Source organism: Bactrocera neohumeralis, chromosome 3 (genome assembly GCF_024586455.1).
Source record: "Bactrocera neohumeralis isolate Rockhampton chromosome 3, APGP_CSIRO_Bneo_wtdbg2-racon-allhic-juicebox.fasta_v2, whole genome shotgun sequence".
In the NCBI taxonomy this organism is placed as follows: Eukaryota; Metazoa; Arthropoda; class Insecta; order Diptera; family Tephritidae; genus Bactrocera; species Bactrocera neohumeralis.
This window is the reverse complement of record NC_065920.1, coordinates 40,700,776-40,727,204: the sequence shown is the minus strand read 5'-3', so window position 1 is coordinate 40,727,204 and position 26,429 is coordinate 40,700,776. Positions and strand designations below refer to the sequence as shown.

At 38.8% G+C, this 26,429-nt stretch overlaps 2 protein-coding genes across 8 annotated transcripts in view; both read right to left on the bottom strand.

Moving 5' to 3' along the window:
- The window catches only part of LOC126752527 (disintegrin and metalloproteinase domain-containing protein 10), a 364,893-nt gene that overhangs the window by 168,696 nt on the left and 169,768 nt on the right, over positions 1 to 26,429 (bottom strand). The gene's annotated exons all lie outside the window — the stretch shown is intronic.
- LOC126752580 (piggyBac transposable element-derived protein 3-like) lies at positions 1,944 to 4,521 on the bottom strand. Of its 2 annotated transcripts, XR_007666008.1 has the most exons (3): positions 4,305 to 4,521; positions 2,072 to 4,035; positions 1,944 to 2,004 (listed from the first exon to the last, which is right to left on the bottom strand). XR_007666008.1 is itself a non-coding variant. In XM_050463494.1 (2 exons), exons 1-2 carry the CDS (start codon positions 4,319 to 4,321, stop codon positions 2,250 to 2,252), a joined length of 1,803 nt encoding a protein of 600 aa, XP_050319451.1. In that variant the 5' UTR covers positions 4,322 to 4,521; the 3' UTR covers positions 1,948 to 2,249. The 2 variants fall into 2 exon arrangements, 1 of the variants encoding a protein (XP_050319451.1); XM_050463494.1 differs by having other exon boundaries at positions 1,948 to 4,035.

Sequence of the window (26,429 nt, the reverse complement as noted above, 5' to 3'; positions counted from 1 at the left end):
GGAGTATTTCCCGCACTACCGATTTTTCCGCTTTTTTTGGCTGCTAGTAAATCAAACCGCTCTAGCACACATCCCCATGACTATATTCGGATTTTGGCTCTACATAGTTTCTGCTGAGTATTCTCCAAAAATAGAGATGAAATTCACCTCTAACCTTGACGTACATTCGAATACTTTATACGGTATACATATAAGGTTTTCAAATATTTTCTTCCGCCTCTTTGTTATTTATTCAATGCTTTATAAAAAGTGTTAAAGTGAACGGATTTAGTTCAAATATGCGATGTTTCGTACGATAATCTGTTTCCATCTAGACAGCAACTTCATAATACCCCCTCCTAGAAGCCCCCCTCCTTATTAGCGAAGAACTCGGATAGACACTTTTCACAAGCCTCTTTTGAGTTCAACTTTACACCAACAAAGGCGTTCGCCTTGGACAGAAACAGGTGGTAATCACTTGACGCTATGTCCGGCCCATATGGTGGATGCGATAAAACCTCCCATCCGAGCTCCCGTAGCTTCTGACGAGCCATCAACGAAGTGTGTGTTGTCTGTCGTTGTCCTGGTGGAACACCAAACCCTTCCTGTTGGCCAATTCTGGACGCTATCTGGTCGATCGCCTGCTTCAAGTGGTTCAGTTGTTCGCAGTAGATGGTAGAATTAAGCGTCTGGCCATATGGGAGCAGCTCATAGTGAATGATTCCCTTCTAATCCCACTTAACACACAGCAAAACCTTCCTGACCGTCAATCGCGGCTTGGGCACTGTTTGGTACGATTCACCGGCCTTCGACCACGACCGTGTTCACTTGATATTGTCGTATGTGATCCATTTTTCGTCGCCAGTCACCATCCGCTTCAAAAATGTGTCGAGTTCGTTCCGTTTCATCAGCTTATCGCAGGCGTTGATTCGGTCCAGAAGGTTTTTTTGCGTCAAATCATGCGGCACCCAAACTTCAAGCTTTTTTGTGTATTCAGCCTTCTGCAGATGTTTTAAAATGGTTTGGTGACCAACTCCCATCTTTTGGGCGATGTCACGAGATGCTACGTGCCGGTCTAACTCGATGTTTTTGCATGATTTGATTGGTATTCGTCGTCACAGGTCTTCCGCCGGCTGGCTTATCTATGTTGTCGTTTTCACCAGTTTTGAATCGTCGAAACCATTCCTCCGCAGTTCGAAGTGATAGAGTACCAACCCCCAAAACACCATTAATCTCACGGAACGTTTCTCTAGGGGAATTGCCTTTAATGAAGGAAAACTTTAAAATAGCGCGAATTTCGGCGTCAGTGAACTCCATGTTTTCACTTCTATAACTGTGGAACGCAATATCCACACTAATCATGCATAGCGTCGCTTTGTAGGTTATGTCAAGACCTTTCAAAGATGTATAGTATTGCCAGATACGAGCTCTGTAACGTTTTATACATACATAGCCGCGAAATTCAAAAGACAAAAAGAGAGATATTTGACAACCTAATATTTATATATATTTATACATACTCCACTTTAACATTGCCTACCGCGAAAAATTCAAATGATTTTAATGAAAATTGTTTTAATTCCATAAAACTGATAAGTGAGTTTTACATTTTCTGACAAAAAAATTGCATTCGGATCAAAATATTGAATTGCAATGAAAAATTCAAAATTTTAATGAAATCAGTTATTCATCGCATGCCACACACACATTATTACAAAGCTCACAGCGCGTGCATTTGCTATGGATTTGATATTTCTGAATAAAAAAAGTCAGCGACATGAATTTATTATAACTCACTGGATATTTAAGTACTTCGAGGGATAAATGAAATCATACACAAAAACCCAATTTAGCGCAAGCAGCTTTAATTCCGCTGAAAAAGCCGAAACAATAATAAATAAATTGACAAACAACAACAAAAACGGGCTCAAAACCTATAAATATTGAAAATTCGTGCATATTATCCCAAGGTGTGATATTACATAGAAAAATGTTTTTTTTCTATGTCTATCTAGTGAGTAGGCTCTAAATAACATGAAAATAAGCTTTTATCAAAAATATTTTCTATACTGGCTGAAATTCAGGACCGCACCTTAAATGGGGCGCTGGGAAAATATGCCTTCGGGTTTTGTATGCGAAGTCGGTTATTATTTTGAATGGTTTTTATTAGTAAATAAAGAATAAGTACACAAAAATTATGATAAATCACAATATATAAGATCAATTATAAACGTAAGCTAAAAATCAAAGTTGATATGAGAGAAAAAAAATTACTTTATGGTATGAAAAGCTTGAGAACAATGTTGATGGAGGCCAACTCCACATTTACTGCATTTGAATTTCGTATTCTTGTGACATTCGCGGCATCGAATTTGAGTTTCGTTTCTAATGATATAGTGTTCCTTCCCATCCAGCCTTACCGAATCTGGCAGCTTACTTTTCGTAGTTAACGGTGTCTTGCCTCCAATGCGTTTTGCTATGGATGTAGAAGGTTTGCCAAGTATCAAATAAGTCTGCACAATGTATCTTGTAAAAGACAAGAAATCATGAGCGTCTTTAGCTTGGCCTGCTGGTGAAACTCGGTATAACTGAAAAGCATTATTAGCACAGGCATTTATGGGGAACATTATCATTTGCCAATACCATCTCTTCAGTCTTATTGAAATTCTATATTTTCCAACATTTTGGTCGAGTCGATCGACTCCGCCCATATATTTGTTATATAATAGATAGCAATGCGGTTGATCTACGTCTACTCTTTTATTGCCGCACCATCTCTTCACCTTACCAATCGGATGAACACCGCTTTCCGTTGAGGCAATAGTTACGATGTTGTTGTCGTTGTAGCGCACTAAAGTTATGTTGGATGATAAATCCGTAATTTGGTGGTGCGAACCCCGTGATGTCTTTTTCATCTCCTTGATGTCTTTTAGCGGGGCACCTTCTGTTCTATTAGCACGTAATGTACCAGTGATAACATGACCCATCTGACTTACTTCGTCTAGTAAACGTAAAGAAGTGAAAAAATTATCAATATAGAAACTGTAGTGGTTATCACTTGGCAGTTTCGAAATCAAATTTGTCACTACAGAGCCTCCAACGCCTAGATTTGGATTGGTGTTACCAGTTTTAGCTCCTTGGTAAGGTTCTCCATAAATAAGATAACCCAATCGTGTACACAGTGACCAAATCTTATAGCCAAAACGTATTGGTTTACCGTGAATATGTTGTTTTGCGCCATGTTTTCCAAAATAAGGTACCATAGACTCATCGATAGACAAATGTTTGTCTCCGGGATAAAACTTTAGCCATCTCTCATTCATAAGATTCCACAGTGGCCTTACTTTTGCAAACTTATCGTCAGAAGGTAGGCGGTTGTTATCGCATGCATGAAAAAAACGTAAAAGCTCTTCAAAACGATTACGAGTCATGCATGATGCAACTCCTGGATGATGAGTGTCAATACTTTGATCCCAGTATAATCTATAGCGTGAAGCGCTATTGTAGCCTGACAAAAGCAAAATACCGATAAAGTTTTTAATTTCTTCAACAGTGACTCGAAAATTGACATGTCCTTTTGCAATTGCATTTTGTTCCGTGCTAGACCGCAGGAGCTCGAAAACTTCTTCGTCAAAAAACATCTCAAAAAAATCTAATGGATTATCCTTATCTAAAACGAAATCAGGTTGCATCGACTCCCTTTCAGGGTTTGCAGCTATATCTTTTTGTCTCCACTTCCTCGTGACAATAGTCTTAGATTTTTTTGCAGGTGGTTCATTTGACTGAGACGCGGACGGCTGTTGTTCCTGTTCATCCTGATTTATAAATGGAATTCCATCTACGGTTTCCAGGACCCCATCTGCTGATGGTAGCTGGCATCGCACCTCAGCTTCTGCTAGTAGTTGCCGACGCGTAAGATTACCTATTTCTCCCGCTTCTTCGCTTCCGCTGTCTTCATCGCTGAAGTCATTGTTTTCAGGTGGTGTGATAAATATATCTGCAGACAGTATATTATGATCATCTTCTAATGCCGATATAATTTCGTGAACGTTCAACCTGTAAATAACAAAACATATAAAAATACGGTAAAATAGTTCTAAATATAGTTTACTGAAGCTGGGAGTACAAGGGCCCGTAGCAAAAACCACGGTGCCTCCTATTCCCAGCGCACCTCAAATGGGGCGGTACACAAAACTTAGTAAAATGAACACATAAAAGCAAATTTTCGTCAAATTCATGATGTTAACTAATAGACTAGTTAAAACTTAAAAAAAAAAACGAAAACGGTAAAATTAATTATAAGTATAAAAAAAGTTTTTACTTACCCTCTCCTGGAATTCATGATGGCTGAAATTCACAGAGTTTAAATAATTCCTGAGAGATAACCGAAAACAATAATCACTTTCAACAAGTTTTAGGTGATAATGACATACGTCAAGAACCCAAATAAATTATAGCCTCTACCAACACAGAATAAAATTTGCGTAATCTGAAACAAAAAAGAAGTGCACCTTAAATGGAGCGCTGGGATAATATGGGTTAAAAAACTTTACTGGGTCAAAGTGTAAAAGGAGCAAAGCCAAAGCTTACACACGCTCGCGCGAGCACACAACAGCACCGCTGGGACACATGTAGCGCGCACAAGCAAAACAAGCGAACAACAACAGCACGAACAGAGCGGCAGCGAATGCAAAGCAAAGATCGTTGTCGCAAAAGTGGAACAAAATCAAATGCGGCAAATGAGCACGACAGTGTGTGGGCGGCTGGCAACCGCCACGCAAACGGCAGGCCGCGCCGCTTTTTCCGCTCAGCGCCCTGTTGTTGTTGCTATGCTGCTGTGCATACAAATAATTCAGCAGTTTAATTGCGCACAAATAATGCGCCCCAAAACGCGCGGGAGCACAACTGATATGAGCGGGCGCGCGGGCTTGCACACACACACAAAACCGCGAACGCGAACGCGACGGACAAACATACCAACAGATAAGAGCCATAAACGCGCACGCCTCAGGAGCGCGCAACCCACACATACATATGTACATATATTTTAAGCCCCCGGGTGCAGCTGGAGGAGGCGAGCGCGCGAGAAGTGCATTTGACAGCGGCGACATAAGGGCCGCGCTTCGGTCGGATGTGCGTGCGCTGCATATCTTCGCTACTTGCTGATGCTGATTAAGGACATTTTCCCCAGTGGACAGCGGGACATACGCACACATATTTAATGGGCGCGCTAACGGCAACCACAAACACTGTTAAGTCCAGAAATCACGCTTTAAAGCTTTAATTGATGGAAAAGGATTAAAATTCAGCTCTCAAGCGCGCGGTTGTGCAGTGCTTAAACATAAGCATAATGCTTATATGTGTGTAAGCATAATTTATTGGCATGTGTTTTCGGTATGCTCGCGAATGTGTGTGTGTTTGCCAAAATCCGCTACAAAAGCTGCTTACAAGTTGATGAACATCATTCGGCGTTGACGATGACCGCAAAAGATTCCAGCGATTGCGACATGTGGCAGGATGCTCGTAAATGTAATAAGTCCGCTTATATTTTGTGGGCATGCGGAAATTCCGATTTCATGATCGGAATGGGTTCTGAACTACCCACATGTACTTAACACATATAAATTTCAAATAAATATGTAAGCACGCGAGCCATAATGGTAAAAATTTTACCAGTTTTCGTGCGATTTGTGAATACCATTCCAATAGAAGTGTTCGCCTTTTGAAGCAACCCAATCAGACACCAAATTTTCGACTTCCGCCTAGGAATGCCTGCGCCATCGTTGCAAACAAATGGTAATCTGTTGGCGTCAAGTCTGGTGAATACGGCGTGTGGGGTAGCAGCACCCAGCCAAGTACTTTGATTGTATCCTGATCCGATTTTGCTTTCTGCGCAGGTGTATTATCGTATAACTAATTACTCTGCCGTGTCTTCTGGGTCATTCTGGATGTTTTTCGATAAATGCATGGTTCAAATTGATCATTTGTTGTCTGCGGCGCTTAGTATTAACAGCTTCACCAAGTTTTAGAAGCTCATGATATACCGCATCCTTCTGATCCCATCAAACACAGAGCATTGCCTTCTTACCGAATCGATCTGTTCTTGCGGTCCATGTGGAAAGGTTGCCCAGGATTAACCCATGATTTTCTCCATCTAGGATTCTTAAAACAAATCCATTTTTCATCGCCAGTGACAATTCGATGCAAAACTGATTCAGCCGGTGTCGTTGAAGCAAAATTTCACAAGAGTTTTTTCGGGTTTTCCATTTGTTTTTCATTCAATTCATGTGGCACCCATTTTCAACACTTTTGGATCTTTCCCATAGCTTTCAAACGGTCTAAGATTGTTTGTTGTGCAACATTTAACATGACTACCATTTGCTTTTGACTCAAAGTATCATCTACCTCCTATATTGCTTGCAGTTCGAAGTCTTCAAAATTTTTTGGTGGTCTTCGATGTTCTTCATTTCTCACTTCGAAATCATTACCTTTGAACCGTTAAACCCGTGTTTTACATATTGTTTCTGATAGACCATGATCACCTTATGCCTTGACAAGCATTCGATGCGACTCTGCAGAGCTTTTCTTCGAATGCAAACAAAAAAATTAATGCTTTCTGCAAATCATCACTTTTCGGTACAAAATTAGACATTTTCCACACAATGAACAAATATGATGTTTTTTATTCAATGACTGTAAAATATTCCATATCTGACAGATCAGGGCTTGTACACAACAAATGTTCCCTAAACACACAATTGGATCTTAACACTCACTTCATACCGGTATATTCATTATAAGAACTATAGTGATTAGATCTGAATAATTTCTCGGATATTGCACCGTTAACACGGGACCATAACCCAGGCAGAATTGAAAAAGTTTCCCATACAAGCACTTGATTCCGATCGTTCAGTTTGTGTGGCAACTATTTGCTATGGTGATTCGATCAAAAATATTTCTTCAGAGATTCTCAAGAATTGGGACTGCCTCAAACCACAACCTGGCGGTTTCTGAATAAGGATTTGGCCCTTCATCCATATAAAATTGTTCTTATTCAAGAAATGAAGGCATTGGACTACCATAAGGGTCGAGAATTTGTTGATTTTGCCTTGGCACAACTTGAAAATGATAACGACTTTTTAAGAAAATCATCTTCTCCGAAAAGGCTCACTTTCACCTGAATGGCGCGGAAAATTAACAAAACTGTCGATTCTGGTGCAAATAAAATAAAATCCACAAATTACTCATGAACAGCCATTACATTCATCTAAATTGATAGTTTGGTGTGGTTTTTGTATGGTGGTCTCATCGGTTCGTACTTCTTTCGTTGATGACATCGTTACTATCAATGGATAGCCGCATAGATCTATGATAACCAACTATTTATAGCCGCATTTGAAGGAGCTTGATCTTGACAACATCTGTTTCACACAGTACGTACAATAACCGAATTATTCGGAGAAAATTTTGGAGATTCGATTATTTCAAGATTCCATTGTGACATTGAATGGCCCCAAAGAAGTTGCGATTTAACACTATGTATTAGACTACTTCTTGTGCGGTTATTTGAAGTCATTGGTCTTTAGCAATAAACCAGATTCTTTTCAAGCTTTAGAAGTCAATATTTAACGTGCTATTCATGACATACGCCTTGATTTAGTGGAAAAAGTACTCCAAAATTTAGTTCATCAGATTTGAGTTTTGTTACATTCAGAAATATTGGGCTGTAGGATATTTATATCATTATTCAGTCCATCAGTTTCCATGAAACATTTCTCAGCGGTTCTGAAAATAGCGTTTCTGGAAAAACGTGTTTAAAGTTCCTGGAGTCTCTGGTGTCTGGATTACAAAAGGTTAAGAATTCTTACTAATACGCTCATGTAGGCTCTAAGCAACCATAACCACCAAATCTTTGTTATTTTCGCTCGTCTTGAAGCAAGCATAAAAAATCAATATTATTTGTGAAATCTGAGACGGTTTTGATAAAAGCCAGGATCTACTGTATGCTTGTAACTGGGCCGCCTGAATTTTTCGACCAGCAAATCATCGGTCGGCATAAGTTCTAGTTCCAGTATAGATTTTTTTATTAAAAGGTTTAAATACACCGTTTTGATTTTATACTCGTATATACAAATACATCTCTCGTCCTGTCATTATGGTAGAACATTTCAACGGAGTCAGATCATTACCTGAAAGTAAAAAAGGAAACGGAAATAGTTATTAAAATAAATTTCTCCAATTAAGTAAATTAATTTAAATAAAAAAAACACTATTGACAAGTAAGAAAAAGTCAACTACTTAAATACTATCAAATATTTCCCATTGGTAGTTCAAACTCATCTCTCTCGAGTCCACAAAGAGACATGCACACCAAGTTCACAACGCATCGGCGCATATGCTTGAGCTCATACGGTTCAATCAGCCAAAATTCAATCAGATAAATTTGCAAACATTTTACGCATACGCTTCGGAAATCCATCAGCGCCACAATCAGCTAAAATATCATTCCGAGTTAACGGAAATGTGAATGCAACTGAATGGATGTCAAACTCCCCAAAGACCATCAAAGTCGAAAGTGTGTAGAACCAGCGAAATGAAATGCAAGCGCTGCCATTGACTGATGCTAGGGTGCGTAGACAATTAACAGGATTCTTGAGTAGATGGTGTAGGAAGTGCTGCAATGTGGCAGCTTTTAGTTGGAAATAATTCCAAGTCACCTGCTAAAGGATACAGATTGATATTTAAAGGTTATGTTTTTCTAAAGGTCAAAGTACGTGATCGCTGTTAAATAAATTCTTTTAGAGTCGGTTTCTCAGGTCAAAAAGGTAGCGAAAAATCAAAGGATGTTGAACTAGAACTAACAATAATCCAGTTTCGAAAGGTCTATTGGCACTAAGTTCATAAAACATTACTATCTACAATCTGACATGGAACTTCTCATTAGCAGCGCTACTATTAGACGCACCCTCGTACGCATATAATAAGGATATGAACAGCAAAGCGGGCATAGGTATTAAGTACGTGAATAAGCGTACTCGTACTCTCGCAAGCACAAAGCATAAATCATGCTCACAAAAGAAAGCAAAAAGAGCACAGCAAAGTAAAATTGAATGCCGAAAGCGAAAGAAAAACGCCTGAAAATGAATGAGCATGATGAAAAGTGCGAAAGCGGCAATCGGAAAAAAGGTGATGGCAGCGGAAATAAACGCACCACCGGAGGCATTGAAAATTTCGGTAAGCGCTGCAGCATGCCATTCGAAAGGAAATATCGAGAGCGCGCTAGCAAGAGAAAATGTGCGAAGGGTCGCTGAGGAGCAGAGGCCATACCTTAGACGAAAGTGCGAATTGAAAGCACAGATGGAGACGACAAACGTGACTATGCGCTGGCTTTGTGACTTTTGACTAAATTTGCGTGTGAGTAATGGCCACCGAGATGCCAGCGGAAGAAGAACCGAACGCAAGGCAAAAAACCAAAAAAAAAAAAAACAAAAACGAAACGAGAAACTGCTCAGCATGTGTAGAAAGGATTCAATTTTATTACTTCGCCTTTTTTCCGCGGCAACTAAGGAACGCAGGAAATGTGCTGCACGTTGTGAAAATTACGAAAGTTTTGCTGTGCCAAAGCGCCTCAAAGGTGGCGAAATTTCTATGGCGTAGGTGGTGAGCACAAAGCGCGCCAGGCCAAAGAAATCGAATGCAGCCGGTGGCTATGTGTGCTGAGTTCATGCCGAAACGCCTGCCTGCAAAAGACTAATGGCATCAATGCGCGTGCATAGCTCAAATACACAGCATTACCAGCGCTGAATAGCGACTTTTCAGCGCCAATTTCAAAGCGGAAACGAAGGTGCAAGGTGTAAAAGCGCAAAAAGCGAACTCGAATTGGAGCGAAAGTGAAAGTAAGTCCAATCATAATTTGAGGCACAAATACACACACATACATATATATAAATGTATATATCTATGCATATCTGCGCTTTCATCGCTTCTTTCCCTTTGCTGAAATTTAATTGAAATGCAATTCGGAATTTTTGAAATCATTTTCCAAATGCTACCAACAGTATAATCCTTTTTCATATTTTACTTGAATGGGTTTTCCATAGAATAGAATAGAATAGAAAAGAAAAAATAATAATGAAAATATGTATGTATGTATATGCCACTGAAAAGTGGTGCAAGTCGGTCATTACTTGTGTGCGCGCCCTGAGCAAAAGTCAATCAAATTCTTCCAAATTTTCGGGTTATTAACGAGTCGCACAATAACAAAAGTGACGTAAGTCGTATAGGGCTATTCAAAAGTAGATCGATAGGGCCAGCAACTGAGCCATATGTAGTTCTTCCTGCTTTTTTCACGCTTCTTTTCAGTAAGGTTTGCAATTTTATTGTTGGAAGATATATGATCCAACAACGAGTCGAAATTATTAAAATTTACTACCGAAATTCGGAGTCTGTGGCCTCAACTTTGAGATCGGGTTTTTCAATAAGTTTTTTTTTAAGTAAAACAAAAACGGTTTGGGGTATTAATGGAATTATTTATTCACCTTTTCTAGCGCTCTTATTGAAACACACGTCATTAGAGGTGAACGAAGAGAGTGCTCAATTGCGAATTTTACGATAGCAACAAGCAGAACTGGGAATTACAACAAAATGCCTTCAGCTAAACTAAATATTTTTTAAGATTTTTATAATTTTTTTTTTTTTTAATTATTTAAATAATATTTGATTAAAATCTTCCATATATAGACCGAGTCATATGCTTTAAGGTCAGATAGAAAGTCAAAAGGATGACAATCACTACTTATTTAGCATATACTAGGGCTAGGAAGATATCTGAACTGATTTCATGATCTTTTGACATTACTCAAGAATATTCGGAAACATAGAATAATATATGTATGTATCGTGTATAATATACATCATTGGATTAGAAAGATAACACACAGATTGAACAATTTATATGGCATAACTAGATCTAAGCGGTCCGCTCGAAAGGAATTTGGGACTCAACTCAAATTATGATTGATCTTCTGAACACTGTAACTATATAGCAATTTTTTTTATGTTACATTGGTTGGTTTGTCGAAATAATATAACCCATTTCCATCCCCGAAGACCGTGGAGAGTTGATTCGACGCCGTTCGCAGCAACTCGGACTGACATATGGAACGAATTGGCGCATTTTACATCGAAAGCATATAAAATACAGCATGTGGAAGCACTGAAGCCGCTCCACCTCCCCACGCGACAACGCTTCGCTCTATGGGCTCATGAAAGGCTGCAAGAAGATACGACGTTTTCGAGCCAAATTTTGTTCAGCGATGAGGACCATTTCTGAATCAATAGGTATGTAAACAAACAAGAAGATGAGATCCAAGAACTGCCATTTAATTTAGAAAAAACAACGGATTTGTGTGGCTTGTGCGCCGATTATGTCGGTGAGAACGTAATCGTCAATGGCGACCGTTATCGCGCCATGATAACCGACTGTTTGATACTTGAAATTTAAGCTCGTGATCTTGACAACATTTGCTTTCAACAAGATGGCACCATTTCCAACACATCGTGTCAATCAATTGACTTATTGAGAGAAAACTTCGGCGAGCAAATAATTTCACGTTTTGGGCTGGTCGATTAGCCATCAAGATCGTGTGATATTGCACCGTTAGACTGTTTCCGTGGTGATATGCAAACACTAAAGACTATGCGAATAATGCCCCTTCGATTCAAGCTTTGAAGCAAAACATCACGCGTGTCATACCCTAATTTCCAATCGAAATGCTTGAACAAATCATCGAAAATTTGATTTAACGGATATACCATCTGAGACGTTGTCACCATCTGAGACGTAGTCGCGCCCAATATTTGAAAAAGATAATTTTCAAAAATTAAATGCCAAAGAATGTTCTTTCGAATGATAACAAACATTTCCCATGAAATTTGAAGCTTTTGTGTTTTTTCTTCAAAACCATAGGAAACTTCGAAATGGATCGCCCTTTATATTTACCTGCTGTGGCAGCGCCTGACTATTCTGGTTAAATTACATTGTTCTACGTTCACTTTTACTTTTATTTAAAGATCAGTTTTTTTCCAATCGACTGATCGTCTATTTCAAGGTCGTAAGTATAAATTCAAAACGGATAGACGATAAAAAACGCTTTAAACTATTTTTAAAACTACCTCTGAGCAAAAAAGTACTAAGGATTTTTCACAATCGTGAAAGTAAGTCAAAGTAATTCCGTTTCATCATTTAAGTTTGCTGAATAGCCCGAAGTCACACGCTAAATCAGACGCTCAGATGGTTGCGCCGCGATATTGGTTGAAAATTTAAATTTTGTCGATTTTCCAACGATACCAATAAGATCTCTGACAGCTAGTCGCCGATTTCCAAGTATTATTTTTTTTATCTTATTGACGTGTTGATCATTAGTTGGTGTTAATGGCCGTCCTGGACATAGTTCGTTTTCAACGAGTTCTCGATCCTCTTTGAATAATTTTTACCAAACAAAACACTGTCATCACACGAAATTTAATGGAACTTCTTTGTTGAATAATTTCACTCATCGTAAGAATCGCCGAATGTACTTTATGTACTTCAGAAAGTCAAGCGTATACTAATGATTATTTTGATGTGACATTCGGCAGAGATAGCACTGATCATCGTCGAATGAATTTTCTTGCGAAATTAAAATTATAAAGTCTTATGATTTTTAACAGCAGTAGTTGTTTAAGTAATACAATCATAACAAAAAACAAACAAGAAACATTTGAAGAAAATTTAGAAACAGTCACAAAGATCTTGAACAATAAATGTTACCATATGAACAGTAGACATAAAACCAAAACCATTTTAATTTTATAGTACGTGCAATAAGAAACTAAACTGCAACAGCAATATAAAAATTAATTTAAAATTTTAATTCCACAAATAATTTGTGCGGACATAACAAAATCATAAATTCCATAAATTTTCATTTCTATTTCGATGACATCTGTTTGTACAGAACATTACTCAGTGCAAATCTACCCTGGCAATGCAAGCACAAGCTGAATAGTGCTTGTCGAATAACGGTTTTTGCTGCGCCATATTTCATATGGCTGGTTGCCTGCTGCTGTTGTAGTTATTGTTGTTGTGCGGTTGTTGTGCAACAGCCATTTTTATTGCTGTCGCAATTGCTACCGCCAGCGCCGTTGTTTGCTGTTGCTACTGCCGTTGTAACGACGTTGACAGCTGTTCGCTACACGGCACACATACACACTTAGTGCATGTTGGCACGACAGGGCGTATGAGTGACGGCCGAAAGCATGGACTGCATAACGCCCCAGTTATGTGCGCAATTGTATTGTGCATTGCTGGCGTATAAGAAAAATGCATGAATGCTGAAATTGAGGGCAAGTGCCACGCACATGCGAGCTGTATACGTGCGATTAAGTGTGATTGTATGTGAATGTGTGTGACCTTGTTTTTTGCGCTTTTGAATGTGCGCAATGTTAAAAAGGCCACAGATTAAAAGAAAAGTAAAATAGTGGTACAGGAAGCGCTGGCAGTCAGTGGTAAGAGTGGAAATAAAAAATAAATGAGCTGCGAAAAGGCGAAACGGTAAAAAGCGTGTGAATAGCTAACGCGTTGACGGGTGATTTGTATATAAGAAGAGGACTTTTGCGGAAAGTGACATTTGTAGACAGATGAAATTCACCAAAAATGTGTAGTAATAAACAGGAAGAGAACAAGTACTGAGGAACAAAGCGCACAAGATACACACAAAAATCAAGCAAATCCGATTGCGAACAATGTCCTTTACAAAAGACGATTTAAACTGTGAGTCGCGTTATAAATGTGATGTGTACCTTATCGCGTATGCAGAAAATGTTCTATGGATCAATGTGAACAACTTTGCCAAAGAAATTATAAGTCTAAAGGCGGTTTCAATTGTTCTACGGATCAATGTAAACAACTTTATCTAAGAGACTATGAGTCTAAACCGGTTTCAAGCCAGCGATTTTTAAAAGGAGCCTTTTAGGGATTACAATATGAGAAGAAATTTATTCAGTTTTTGAGATATCCCAATTGAATTTAATACAGTTGCGTTTTGATTTTCTGTAGATCATTTGTCGGAATCGGCAAGATCGGGCAACTACGTCACATAGCTCCCATGCAACCGATTAACCAGAATTTGTAAACTTCGGCTTAAAAATTTATATTTTGTCAAAAGTTAAGCTTATCTGCATTACAAATTATTCTACGCATGAAGCGATTCAGTTGGCTGGTGAGCAAAAAGATAATGTTTAGGGTCTCCAAGAAATTATTTCAATTTATTTGGTGGCCACTTTATTTCTACATCACCATGGATATGAGGGCGAAGGCAAGACTTCCATACAGAGCTAGCTGCGTCATGGATATTGATTAAAAAACCCTCTTAAATGGACAAAGCGCTTTCAGCTTGTAACAAATTTATTAACGTGGCTAATATTAATTTCGGCTATTTTCTGCAAAACTTCCACAATGGAGAAGAAAGTGGCTTTACTACCACCTCAACTTTCGCCACAAAACTGTGACAATTTTCGTCCAATGAAACCTTTTGTCTTACCGTATGAATGACTCTAAGATAAGTATGTATTAACCAGATACTCCTAGAATTGCAGCAAGTTGTGGCCTTACTATGAGCAAGTAGTTCAATAGATCTCCGGCGTTCTACTCTACTTCAGAAAGATCTTATAGTAGCACAGGATCTGGTTTGTTGAACAACGTTCGCGCGAGTCTAGCGGAAGAATGCAAGAGAACAATGGAGATCTAGTTCGTTCTCAATCCAGTGCAGTTGAGAAAAAGTTTATCTCTCTTGCAAGCTCTTCAGCAGCTTACAAAATACAGCGAAGAAGAAGAGAATTTCAGAATGTACATTTTACAACCTCTTCATAAACCCATGAATCCTTTTCTGAGTCTTACAGTGGCCTTAGCAGCAAAGCACCTTGGAGACAGAACATCACCCTTAGTGAGAGTCCTAAATCTTTCCAATAGCTGCTATAGAGCAGTAAACCGCAACCGCCTTCCTTACTTTTTTTTCAATGTTTGGCCTCCATTAAAGATTTATATCGAGGATAAGCCAAAGGTTTTTAAGTAGTTGGAAGTGACATATGCATTTTCCTATCTGATTGCTGGAGAGAAAGCAGAACTAAGCACAAAAAAGAATAGACGTTATAAGAAATTGTCAATAAGACTAAGTGTTATAATACAAACTTAGGTTTAAGGGTCTCTAAAAATGTTTCTTCGTTCTGTCAAGTCGAATTAAATTATTTTTGGAACAAAAGATTTACTTAACTACACTCTTACAAAAAGTCATAGAAATAGATTTAACAAAACACACAAACGGTTGTACGTATCACCTAAAACTAATCGAGATGGATATAGGGTTATACATATAATAGGTTGTCAAAAAAGTCTTGCGGTATTTTCGCTAGTTGGCGCTGAAAGCGCGTAGTTCTAGTTTTATTCGTCGCATCGGTCTTTTTGGAAAGCTCATCACGCGCTAACACGTGTTTGACTGATTGTCGTTTCTTTTGAGTCGTTCGTGAGTTATAGCGTCGCAAACATGGAGCAAAATAAAGAGAAAAGACGGCATATTTTACAGTGCTACTACGATAAAGGCAAAAATGCATCTCAAGCCGCCAATAAAATTTGTGCAATTTATGGACCCGATACAGTTTCCATTTCCACCGCACAATGATGGTTTCAACGTTTTCGTTCTGGTGTAGAGATGGTCGAAGATGCGCCACGCTCCGGAAGGTCTGTCGTCAAAAATTGCGAGAAAATCACTGAATTGGTTGAAAGAGACCGGCATAGTAGCAGCCGTAGCATCGGTCAAGAGCTGGGCATGAGTCAATTTCAATAAAAAAAAATTCAATAAAAATACCGCAAGACTTTTTTGACAACCTATTATAAAGTGCCATAACTAAGCACTAAATTAAGATATAAAGCTATAATTTGGTAGATAGGATCACGGTAGCAAGGGGCACTTGTGGAATTTTTTTTTTAAGGGGGGTAAGGTTTGACAACTTTTTTTTCCATTTTTTTTTAATTTTTTTTTTATCTGAACCATCAACATCTCAAGAATATTGTGTTAAAGTTTTAGGTCATTCGGAGACGGTACGTCTAACTTAGGTTTGCGCGCCTTCCAGCTGCCTGCGCTGAGTGTACAAAACTTTGAATCGAACATCCAAATATGTCATTTTTAAAGTCGGTGACCAGCCTACAGAAAAACCTACTGCATCGATCGTTTTAAAATTTTATACAAATATTCTACATATATATAGCTCTAGAATGGCGTCGAGTTTTTCCAAAAATTTTAATTTCTAAGAATTTTACAATAACAAATAAGTCGATTTTTTCGTCTAAAATCGTCATTTTGGCTTGAAAATGGTACCAAAAATTGAAAAATTAAAAAAAAAAAACTCGACGTCAATTGAACGATAAACTAATAAACTAAAGAAAATATTTTGATTTTTTGGTTTCAGATGATCCACTGATGCTGTAGGCTGGTCAACACACAAAAACTTTTTTTCGAGGTGCTTGCAGAGATCGCCTATAAATCCGTCATTCCTCGCTATTTTTCGATAAAACTTTTTTAAGTATCCTTTAAATGTTGTACTTTCATAAAATAATAAGTAAAATAAACCTACAGCAATAATATTTTTTTTTTAATTCACGAAAAAAGGTCTTTTTTCGACGAAACAAACTTTACCCCCCTGAAATGGGCGTGGCCCCGTCCTCTAACAAGTTTAATATAAGTACATATCTCCTAAACCACCTAAGCTACAGCAACCAGATTTGCTGAATTTAAATCTTATAAAAACTTCTACCGACAGTGTGAAAATGGAATATAACCCCGCTCACTCCCCATATAACGGTACTGATACAAACTACTAAAATCACGATAAATCAATAACTAAATATGCCAGAAACATTAAATTTTACCACCGAGATGGTATGAAAGAACTTTATGGCAGCCGGTGTGCAAATTGGACGATGGGCGTGGCACCGCCCACTTTTTGGTGAAACCCCATATAATGGGACCCGTCCAACCGATTTCGACAAAATTTAGTACGTACCATTATTTTGATATTAGCATGTCATATTGTGAAAATGGACGGAAACGGACGACAACAACAACGTTTACTACCCATATAACAAATTTTAGATTCCACTTAATTCGTTCAGTTTCCAGTACACAAATCAAGAAGCAGTCAATATAACGGGATACAACTTTGCACGTATAATGTCTTTTATGTGTGTCACCTTATGACCAAAAATTGTTCAATTTCAATAAAAACTGTTAAAGCCCCTTAGTACTGAATATTTAGACCCCGGTACCTATGGTTGACTTTTGATGGAAAATGTCGGTCAATGTGCGATATATATAACTGAAATTAAAGGATAATCCTTCTCTTATAAAAGTATGTCTGTGCTTCAAAAATGGGTTGAATCGGACCAATACTTCCCTTCGCCCCCATATACTTAATATAAAGATTTTCGAAATTCGGGGTGACTTTGTAGGAGGAGGATAAAGGAGCAATATGTGTTTTATTTATAAAAGTGTATCTTTGTGCCTAAAATAGATAAATTTGAGCGAAAACGTGACCTAGCCAGCGTATCCGCTATCTTTCAATTCGCTGAACTATGTCAATGTCGTCATATAGTATATCTCATACAGCTCATCGTTCCATCCAATGCGATATTCGCCGTGGCCAACGCGCAAAGTGCCATAAATCTTTCGCACAACTTTTCTCTCGAAAAATCGCAACGTGGGCTACTATATTTAATCCTTTATGATGCCATAGAAAAGAAGAGCTGCTGTGTTTGAATTTTAATTTAGCAAAACGCTTAATAGCCAATACAAATTGTCTGAAGATCCCAAGTGCTTAAGTCTTGAACTCCCAAACGCCGTACAGTCAAGAAGGAAGTGTTGAGTTGTTTCTACCTCATTTCCTTCCATATAGCTTCTGTTAATGGCGTCTGGATCCCAAGCCTTCCTGGGCAATGGTCCTTTAAAAGCCCCACAATTAGGGAGAAGCTAGCCGTACTGAGGGCAACGAGATTATTAGATCTCTTGCGATCGATCTTGGGCCAAAATGCGTTTGCGACAGCGTATGTACCGATGGTGGCCCAGCGCTGATCAAGGTTTCGCGAAGCCCAACTATTTAGTAGTAGAACACAAGAGGATACGGGAGCACAGATCCGCTCCCAGTCTACAGATAGCAGTTCTTGGGTGTATTTTCTTGCTGGCTCATCAGTTTTACAGTTTCTTGCGATTCCGCTGTGGCCTGGCACCCTTACTAGTCTTATCACAAAGACGCTCGATGCTAGTGATTGCGAGCGTAGGCACTCTTCCACGCACACACTCCGAACGCACTGTTAATGAGTTCAGGACTAGTATCGCCGCTCTGCTGCCTGAGTGGATGGTCACTTCTCTGAAGGAGGCTGCAATCCGGAGCAGTATATCTACTTCTAAACCTACTGATACCTAGGCCTGGAAGACATTGCCATAATCAAGAAGTCTGAAATTTGTGTTGACAGAGACCTCCCGTAGTAGTTCCCTCCACCTGAGGGCAACGAGATTATTAGATCTCTTGCGGTCGATCTTGGGCCAAAATGCGTTTGCGACAGCGTAGGTACCGATGGTGGCCCAGCTCTGATCAAGGTTTCGCGAAGCCCAGCTATTTAGTAGTAGAACACAAGAGGATACGGGAGCACAGATCCGCTCCCAGTCAACAAATAGCAGCCCCGAACGCACAGTTAATGAGTTCAGGGCTAGTATCGCCGCTCTGCTGCCTGAGTGGATGGTCACTTCTCTGAAGGAGGCTGCAATCCGGAGCAGTATATCTACTTCTAAACCTACTGAAACCTCGGCCTGAAAGACATTGCAATAGTCAAGAAGTCTGAAATTTGTGTTGACAGAGACCTCCCGACAGTAGTTCCTTCCACCAACCTTCCCCTTAATCTTTGACTCATCCGTGAAGAAAACCACTGCCCACTCCTCTAACGTCTTCTTCCTACCTACAAATGCATCGCCGATATACAAGTAGAGAAGAAGCCGTCAGAGTTCGCTTTAACAACTCCATGATCCAAGTGAACTGGTATGAATTCAAAGTAAGTGAAGACATGAAGTCAAAGTAAGTGAGGATTTTTGAGTGTTGAGACCCGTGTTCTTTTAAGAACCCAGACTTTCCCAGTCTGATGGCAACTTTCGCAGCCATGTATTTGAAATTACCTTAAGCGATGCCCAAGGGCAAAAACAATTGCAGGTGAGGTTATTATAAAATTTTTGAAATAATTACTTTTCATGAATATATTATAACAGCCAATACAGGAAGTATTATTTTTGGAAAAATATAAATAAAAATATAAAGCAAATTGTTAAAAGTTCTCAAAAAAATATTTTATAAATAATAGTTTGAGATAACGTACCACCAAAATAAATTAAATTGTAAAAAAATTTACTTTCGACGTTTTTGAACGCTATAATACTACATTATTTTCTTGCTCGAGGAAATTATTTTGGACGCACATTTTACACTCACTAAAAGTCGCTATGTGTAGAAGGCTTGAATTTTTTTGGGTACTTACGTAAAAAACAATTATTAATAAAATTTTAAACCAATTTCCTTGCATTGCGTGATTTTCAAACAAACCTTCTTGCATTAAATGATTTTTTCAAAGCAGCTTTTTACATTCAGTGAACATTGAGTGGCCTAAGCAAGAAGGAAAGCACGCGCTAAGCCTAATAAAATTTGCTCCAATGTGCTAATACATAGGCACATACATATTTGCCTTCATAGCCAGCTTGGCTACCCTTTCATTTTTGCTTACAACAGCTCAACGCCAAGAGCATTTAATAAACCCTGACTTTGTCGACACTGTCGATATTCTCACAGCGACAGCAGCGCCAGCTAAGCAATTGGCTATTGAGACTGGTGGCTAATCTAATTAGCCAACGACGCCTGGCGGCCAAAGAGCAAATATGGAAGCAAAGAAAAAAGGCAGCGCATAGAAAAGAACGGCACACAAACACACACAAAGAGAGGGGGGAAATTAATGCAACGCAACTACAAAGTATTGGTGTTGCTGCAAGTAATAGTTCACGATATTTACCAGCTGCCAAGTCAAACAAGAAATCCTTGTGTATGTGTGTGTCGCGTGTGTGTGTGTGTGAATGCGTGTGGCGGAAAAGTGGGTTGGCGCACAAACCTAGCCAAAGTTGCCATCAACACACGCACATACACAGAATTACTTTCACTGGCGTGATACGCTTACGGGCTGACACTTTCAATTTTCCAACGGGCTTGAGGAAAAACACACAAATTGTAAGTATGCCTTTCAAGGAAAAGCGCTTGTATGTATGGGTGAGTATGTCGCATTTTGTATGCGAGCCAGAGTTTGCCTGCCAGTGACCGTTAAAAGCGCAGTTACAGCAATGTGGTGGCTTTAGTTATAGCTTGCTACTTGCTGACAGCAGCATAAAGCGTCTCTGCTGATGTGCTACTGCGCCTCCGCTCGCGCCGGCCGTTTGCTGCTGCAACGTAAATTGACACAATTACGTGCTGACGCCGTCGGTAATCAATATTTTCGCCTGCCCCACTAGTGATTGCCTTTGCTTTTGCTCGGCTTTTTCGCTTTTTGTTTCTCGCTACTGGAGCTGACATGCGAAAATATGTATAAAGCGTCGTATAACGGTGAATGGGTGAGTGTGGCTTTTCGAAATTTGGCAGCTCGCTTAAATTACGTCGCCTGTGACACTAACAAAGGCTGCCAATCTGCAATGGCGTTGCCAACAACAAATTGCCGATATCATTGCAGCAGCTTATAAGTAGCGTTTTGTTGTTGTTAGTTAAATGCGGGAAGCTTATGTATGCCTCCTTGCTGCTTTTTTCTTTTTTTCTGCATTGTTATTTGCTTTTGTTTTAGTTTTTACCTTGTCACATGCTAGACATGCTAGGTATCCCTTCATTTTTTTTGATTTTTGCTTTCCAAAATTATTCTAATTTTTCAGTGATTATAATATTTCCACGAAACTGCAAAATACAAGGTGGGCCATCTAACGTTTTAAATTTGAATTATCTATATTTCGACATTGGCAACGTCAAATACCATTCGGAAAGTGACAGATATTCAATAAAAAGTCTAAAATTTACGAAATGGGTCGCTATTCACTAGAAGAAAACTGGGAAATATTGAAAACTTGAAAAAAACCGAGGATAGTCAATTTTACCGAAAAATCATCTTTTCGGACGAAGCTCATTTCCACCTCGATGGTTACGTTAACAAGCAGAATTGTCGCATTTGGGGCACAGAAAACCCGCACGTAATCGTCGAGAAACCAATGCACCCAGCACGAATCACTGTATGGTGCGGATTTTGGTCTGGTGGAATCATTGGCCCATTTTTCTTCGAAAATGAAGAAGGAACCGCCATAACCATCAATGGTGAGCGATATCGCGCAATGTTAACCGAATTTTTCTTCAAGCAAATTGAAGAGGAAGACTTGGACAACATTTGGTTCCAGCAGGACGGCGCTACGTGCCATACAGCAAACGCTACACTCAATATTTTACGCCCTATCTTCGAAAATCGCATAATCAGCAAAAGAGGTGATGTGAATTGGCCTCCCAGAAGCTGCGATTTAACTCCGTTGGACTATTTTCTGTGGGGAGCTGTTAAAGATAAATGTTACGCCAACCATCCAGAAACAATTCAAGATCTAAAGTACGAGATTCAAGCTGCTGTAGCTGCCATAAGGCCTGAAACCATCGAGAAAGTACTCCAAAATTGGGTGGATCGGATAAGCTACTGTAAACTCAGCCGTGGTGGTCATTTGTCCGAAATTGTTTTCCACAAATAAATTTCATAAAACAACCTTTTAAATAAATGTTAGACCTTTGAAAAATATCACGCCGTTTTTTTCTTTATTGACTTTTTAAATTTAAAATTTTATATGGCCCACCCGTTATTTAAAGTTTTTCCGCTTTCTATTGTATTTACATATTCCTGCCTTTTTTATAAAAAATATTGTTTGCTGAGTTCAAAAATTTAAAGACCACAGATTCGTTTGCCTTAAATAAGTAATGTAATAATAACATTGTGACAAAAAGGTACCCGGAAATTGTAAATAAAACGCAAAATATCTAATTATTCATCAATATTTATTTTGTCGCCTTCAAAGTAATCCCCACCAAATGTAATACACTTATGCCAACGATTTTTCCAGTCATCGGAACACTTTCCATAATTCCATGGAGTGGCAATTTCAGTTTGGGGAACAAGAAGCAATCACACAGAGCCAAATCTGGTGAACATGGTGGTTGATCTATGTTATTCATTGCGTTTTTGGCTTTAAATTCGGTCACAATCGAGGCTCGATGCTATCATTTATCGATTATCATTTTGTAAAACCCATGAGTTTTTTTTTTCCACAATTGTGGTCGCTCAACGCCTCAATACGGCCAAATTGAATCTGTCCTTCCGGAACAAACTTATGCTCCTCCAAACCACGAATACTGAAAAACACAGTGAGCATCACTTTTGATTTTTGAGCGGCTTTGGCGTGGTTTTGTTGGCTTCGGCTCGTTTTTTTCCCGCCATTTTGACAATTGTTGACATGTTTGCATGTCAAACTCATAAACCCATGTCTCATTGGCAGTGATAATGCTTTTCATGAATGTGGGATCGGAATACGCACGATCAAGTATGTCCAAAGAGACCTGTTTACAGGGCTCTTTATGAAATAAATTCAGATCTATCGGGACGAGTAGAGCAAGAACGCGTATCAGTTGAAGAGGTCGAAGGTCGTCTAGAACGAGGCATGCCTTCAAAGATCTCTCGATAGTATTCTACCAAAAGTAATTTTGCTAGCGTATTTGTTTGTTTTTACTGGAACCCAGCTTTATTAACGTGTAGAGCGTGTTCGAATAATAGCTCCGGTCTTTCTTAGTTGCGGCTTTTCTTGTCAGATATTTTCAGCTCTCGTTTCCTCGTGTGTATTCAAGATGAAGATTTAAGTGATTCCTGTTTACCATACAGCTATTAAACTTTTTTTCTTGTGCTTTTCAAGGAGTGCTTTCATACAATGATAAATGGCGCTTAGCTGATTCATTATTTGAATGCTCGGAAAGCTACAAACCGCACTGATACTTAATTTGGGTATGGAATTCCTGTGAGTTATTTTCGTGTTTTCGACATACATATGTAGGTATACTATATAATGTAGTTTCTCAGAAAAATTTATTCAAAATGTACCCATTCCAATTACCTTTCCAGCCCAAAGTATTGTATTTCGTCCACTTGAAAACACGTCCCTAAAAATAGTTTTTATAGTATCTTCTTGCTACAATGCTTGCTTTTATTAATGTTAGGGAATTCTTAAAGCAGTGCGTTTGAAATTAAATAGAAATTTTTATACATCGGTTAAGGCATTAAAAGTGATTTTCGGATGAAGGCTTCTACCGACTAATACCCATTCTGTGAATTTGAAAAATTCAACATATTTCTAGTTTATCATGATTGACAATTTATCAAGTTTTTTTATTATGTGTCAGAACTAAAAGGCCTTGCTCTTGACAAATTTAATAGACTAATTAGATAGCACGAAAGGCAGTTGATCGATCGATAAAATTATGAAAGAAGGTGGATGACGCAAAAGCACGCGAATCACCAGCTGAATAATATAATATATATACACGGACGAATGAAGAATGGCTGATGTAGTGGGCGCCGGGAGCTGTTCCACGGAGTTGCAAGCTGCCGAAATATCGCAGTATTTTCCAAGGCGAAGTCTTTGCGGTCAGGAAAGCTGCTGAGGCAGCCAACAACGTAGGAAACGACTTAAAGAATATTATATCGATAGCTAAGCAGCAATTAAGGTAATATTCTCACACCGAATTTCGTCAGAGAAGATATAGTGGCTGCCGGAAAGTGGCCGCAGGCCACAAGGGCGTTCCGGGAAAAGAAATGAGATTGCCAAGAGTGACATTCGCTTGAGTAACGAAACAGCTCGGGATATACGTAAGTCGTTGGAAACGTTACGCAATGAAATTTCCGAAAGAACTAACAGACGGTTTAGGCTGAGTTGGAAACCGTTAGGAACATGCACGATCGCCAAGATAATGTGCAAAGGATGAGAAGAAAAACACGCAAGCTTTCTACTCACATGGTCTCAAAAAGACTGCTGTTGTTGGTAGCCTAATCATAGGTCACAACATACTGACATCACATGCAAGCCATATGCGAATTCTTAACGATGACACATGTAGAAAAAGCAGAGACGTTGAGAGATGCGGGAACACCTCCTCTGCTTATGCCATATCTAGACCATATCTAGAACTCGGCTTAAATATCTAGGGACTTCAAAGTTCAAGGGATGGAGAAACGAGTCAGAATTAGATATCAAGTATCTACTCACAAAAAACGTTGACATCCTGCAGGAGCAACACCTATTAACAGGAACCTCCATCTAGCGTTATAACGAACCTATAAGTATATGTGCGGCCTAAAAGCCAGTCAGTGTAAGCTAACATAACCTAATTTCATAAAATGGAATATCCTCTACTCTAATTGTTTTTTTTTTTTACGAAGAGAAAAATGAAAACATTTACCAGATTCTAGTGCTCCATTTTCTTTTTGCCGCTGTTTTATTGATGAATTAAGCCAACGTAATAACCGAACAACAAAAAAACTTTTACTTCGGCACCGAATTTCTTAGGAAGGAGTGTTTTCCTTAAAGTAGTTGGGGCAAGAATCGAAAGCCGAGTGCGGAACTTTAATCCACTAAACCTAACCTACGCCCATATCTCTCCCAAGGAAACACTGGACTAAGAATTATTTCATGAGGTGCAAGAGGAAGTGTGATAACCTGTCAATGCTGTGTACAACTATCAAACTTACTTCAATAAATTGCTGCCAACATCTTTGCAATATTCATGCTTTCTTATATATGTATAAGTTTCATGGTGTCTTTCGGCACTAAGGCCTATAATTATTGTTGCTTGCTTTCACTGAAACTACTTTTTTGTTGCCTTGACATGGGATTCAAAGTTGAAGGCTTATAGCAGTAAATATAAAGTCCGAGCTACTTTTGATTTTTTGCACGCTATATACGTTTCCAGTATAGCTACAGTAAATACTGTCCCACCCTTTGCCTCATACGCACAACCACGAATTGTCCTCGCATGCCTTATAAATCCAATTATAACTTTTAAAGTAGCTTGAAGCCCACAACTAGAAAATAAGAAACTGAAATAAAAAGCCGCAATATGAGCAACCTTCTCTCGCCAGTGCAAACATTGCTGAAGGGCTTTGTGGCATATCAAGCCAAACCTGAACCCCGCCAAGCAAAACTAAACGTACGAGTGGTTGGTTTGCTGTGGTCAAATGCGTATGTATGTAAGTTGTTGAAGGGCTAAGTGTAGCCACTATCTCAGCCCCTCTCTTCGTTTTGTGGTTCATGTTTGCGTTTGTCACTTTGTTACTCAAAGTTTATTATATTTAGCTTATTATTACTTTGACTTTGACGCTTACACTATATTTTTCTCTCCGCTGTGCCCACTTCACGCAGTAAAACCAGCAGCTGACATTAATTAAAATCTAATTTGTGGTTGTTATTAGTTGAGTTTTACTGCAAGTGTACAGCTGATGCGGTCAATGACAGCGCAGCGGGTGAAGCGGTTTTTCAAATGGCCACTTGACTGGGCATAAGGACCAACACAAACAATGCTGTGTGAAAATAGAGATGAAAATAGAGTATGTCTAAGCAGATAAGTGGATATGTTCTCTCGAAACCACTAAGCGAGATTTTCGGAAAGGATGTACACGTTTGAAAATAAACTACAGGTTTGCAAACTCTTATTCCACAATATGTGAGTATTAATAATATTTTTCCTATGATCAGTCACCCGCTCAGTGTACTCTAGAAATGAATACGAAACGATTTCAACATTGATAATACGATGACAAAGCATTTATAATTGCAGCACCAGAAATAATCAGGATTAATTTTGCAATCAAAAAAAAAGCATGGGAGATATTTCTTGGCTGTTCGAAAAACCATGCATGTTAGAGCAAATTAGTTCTAAAGGTTCGATCTATCGTCCTCAATTGAGGACAGAACATTAAAAAAAAACATAATTTCGTAAAATTAATACAGCTATGTTGATCTTAGATATACCCGGATGATCTTGAATACATTTCATTTTAAGTCAATACCAAATGATGAAAATAATCCTTCTAGGATAAGAAAAACGTTAACAAGAACTAGATTTTGATCGCTCAGTTTATATGGCTGTTATATGAAATAGCGGTCCAATATCGGCGGTTCCGACAAATCAGCAGCTCCTTAATCAATGGATACATATCTCAAACATTTTGGGGGCAACATCTCAAAAACTGAGAGAGTAAAGAGCGTATATAACAG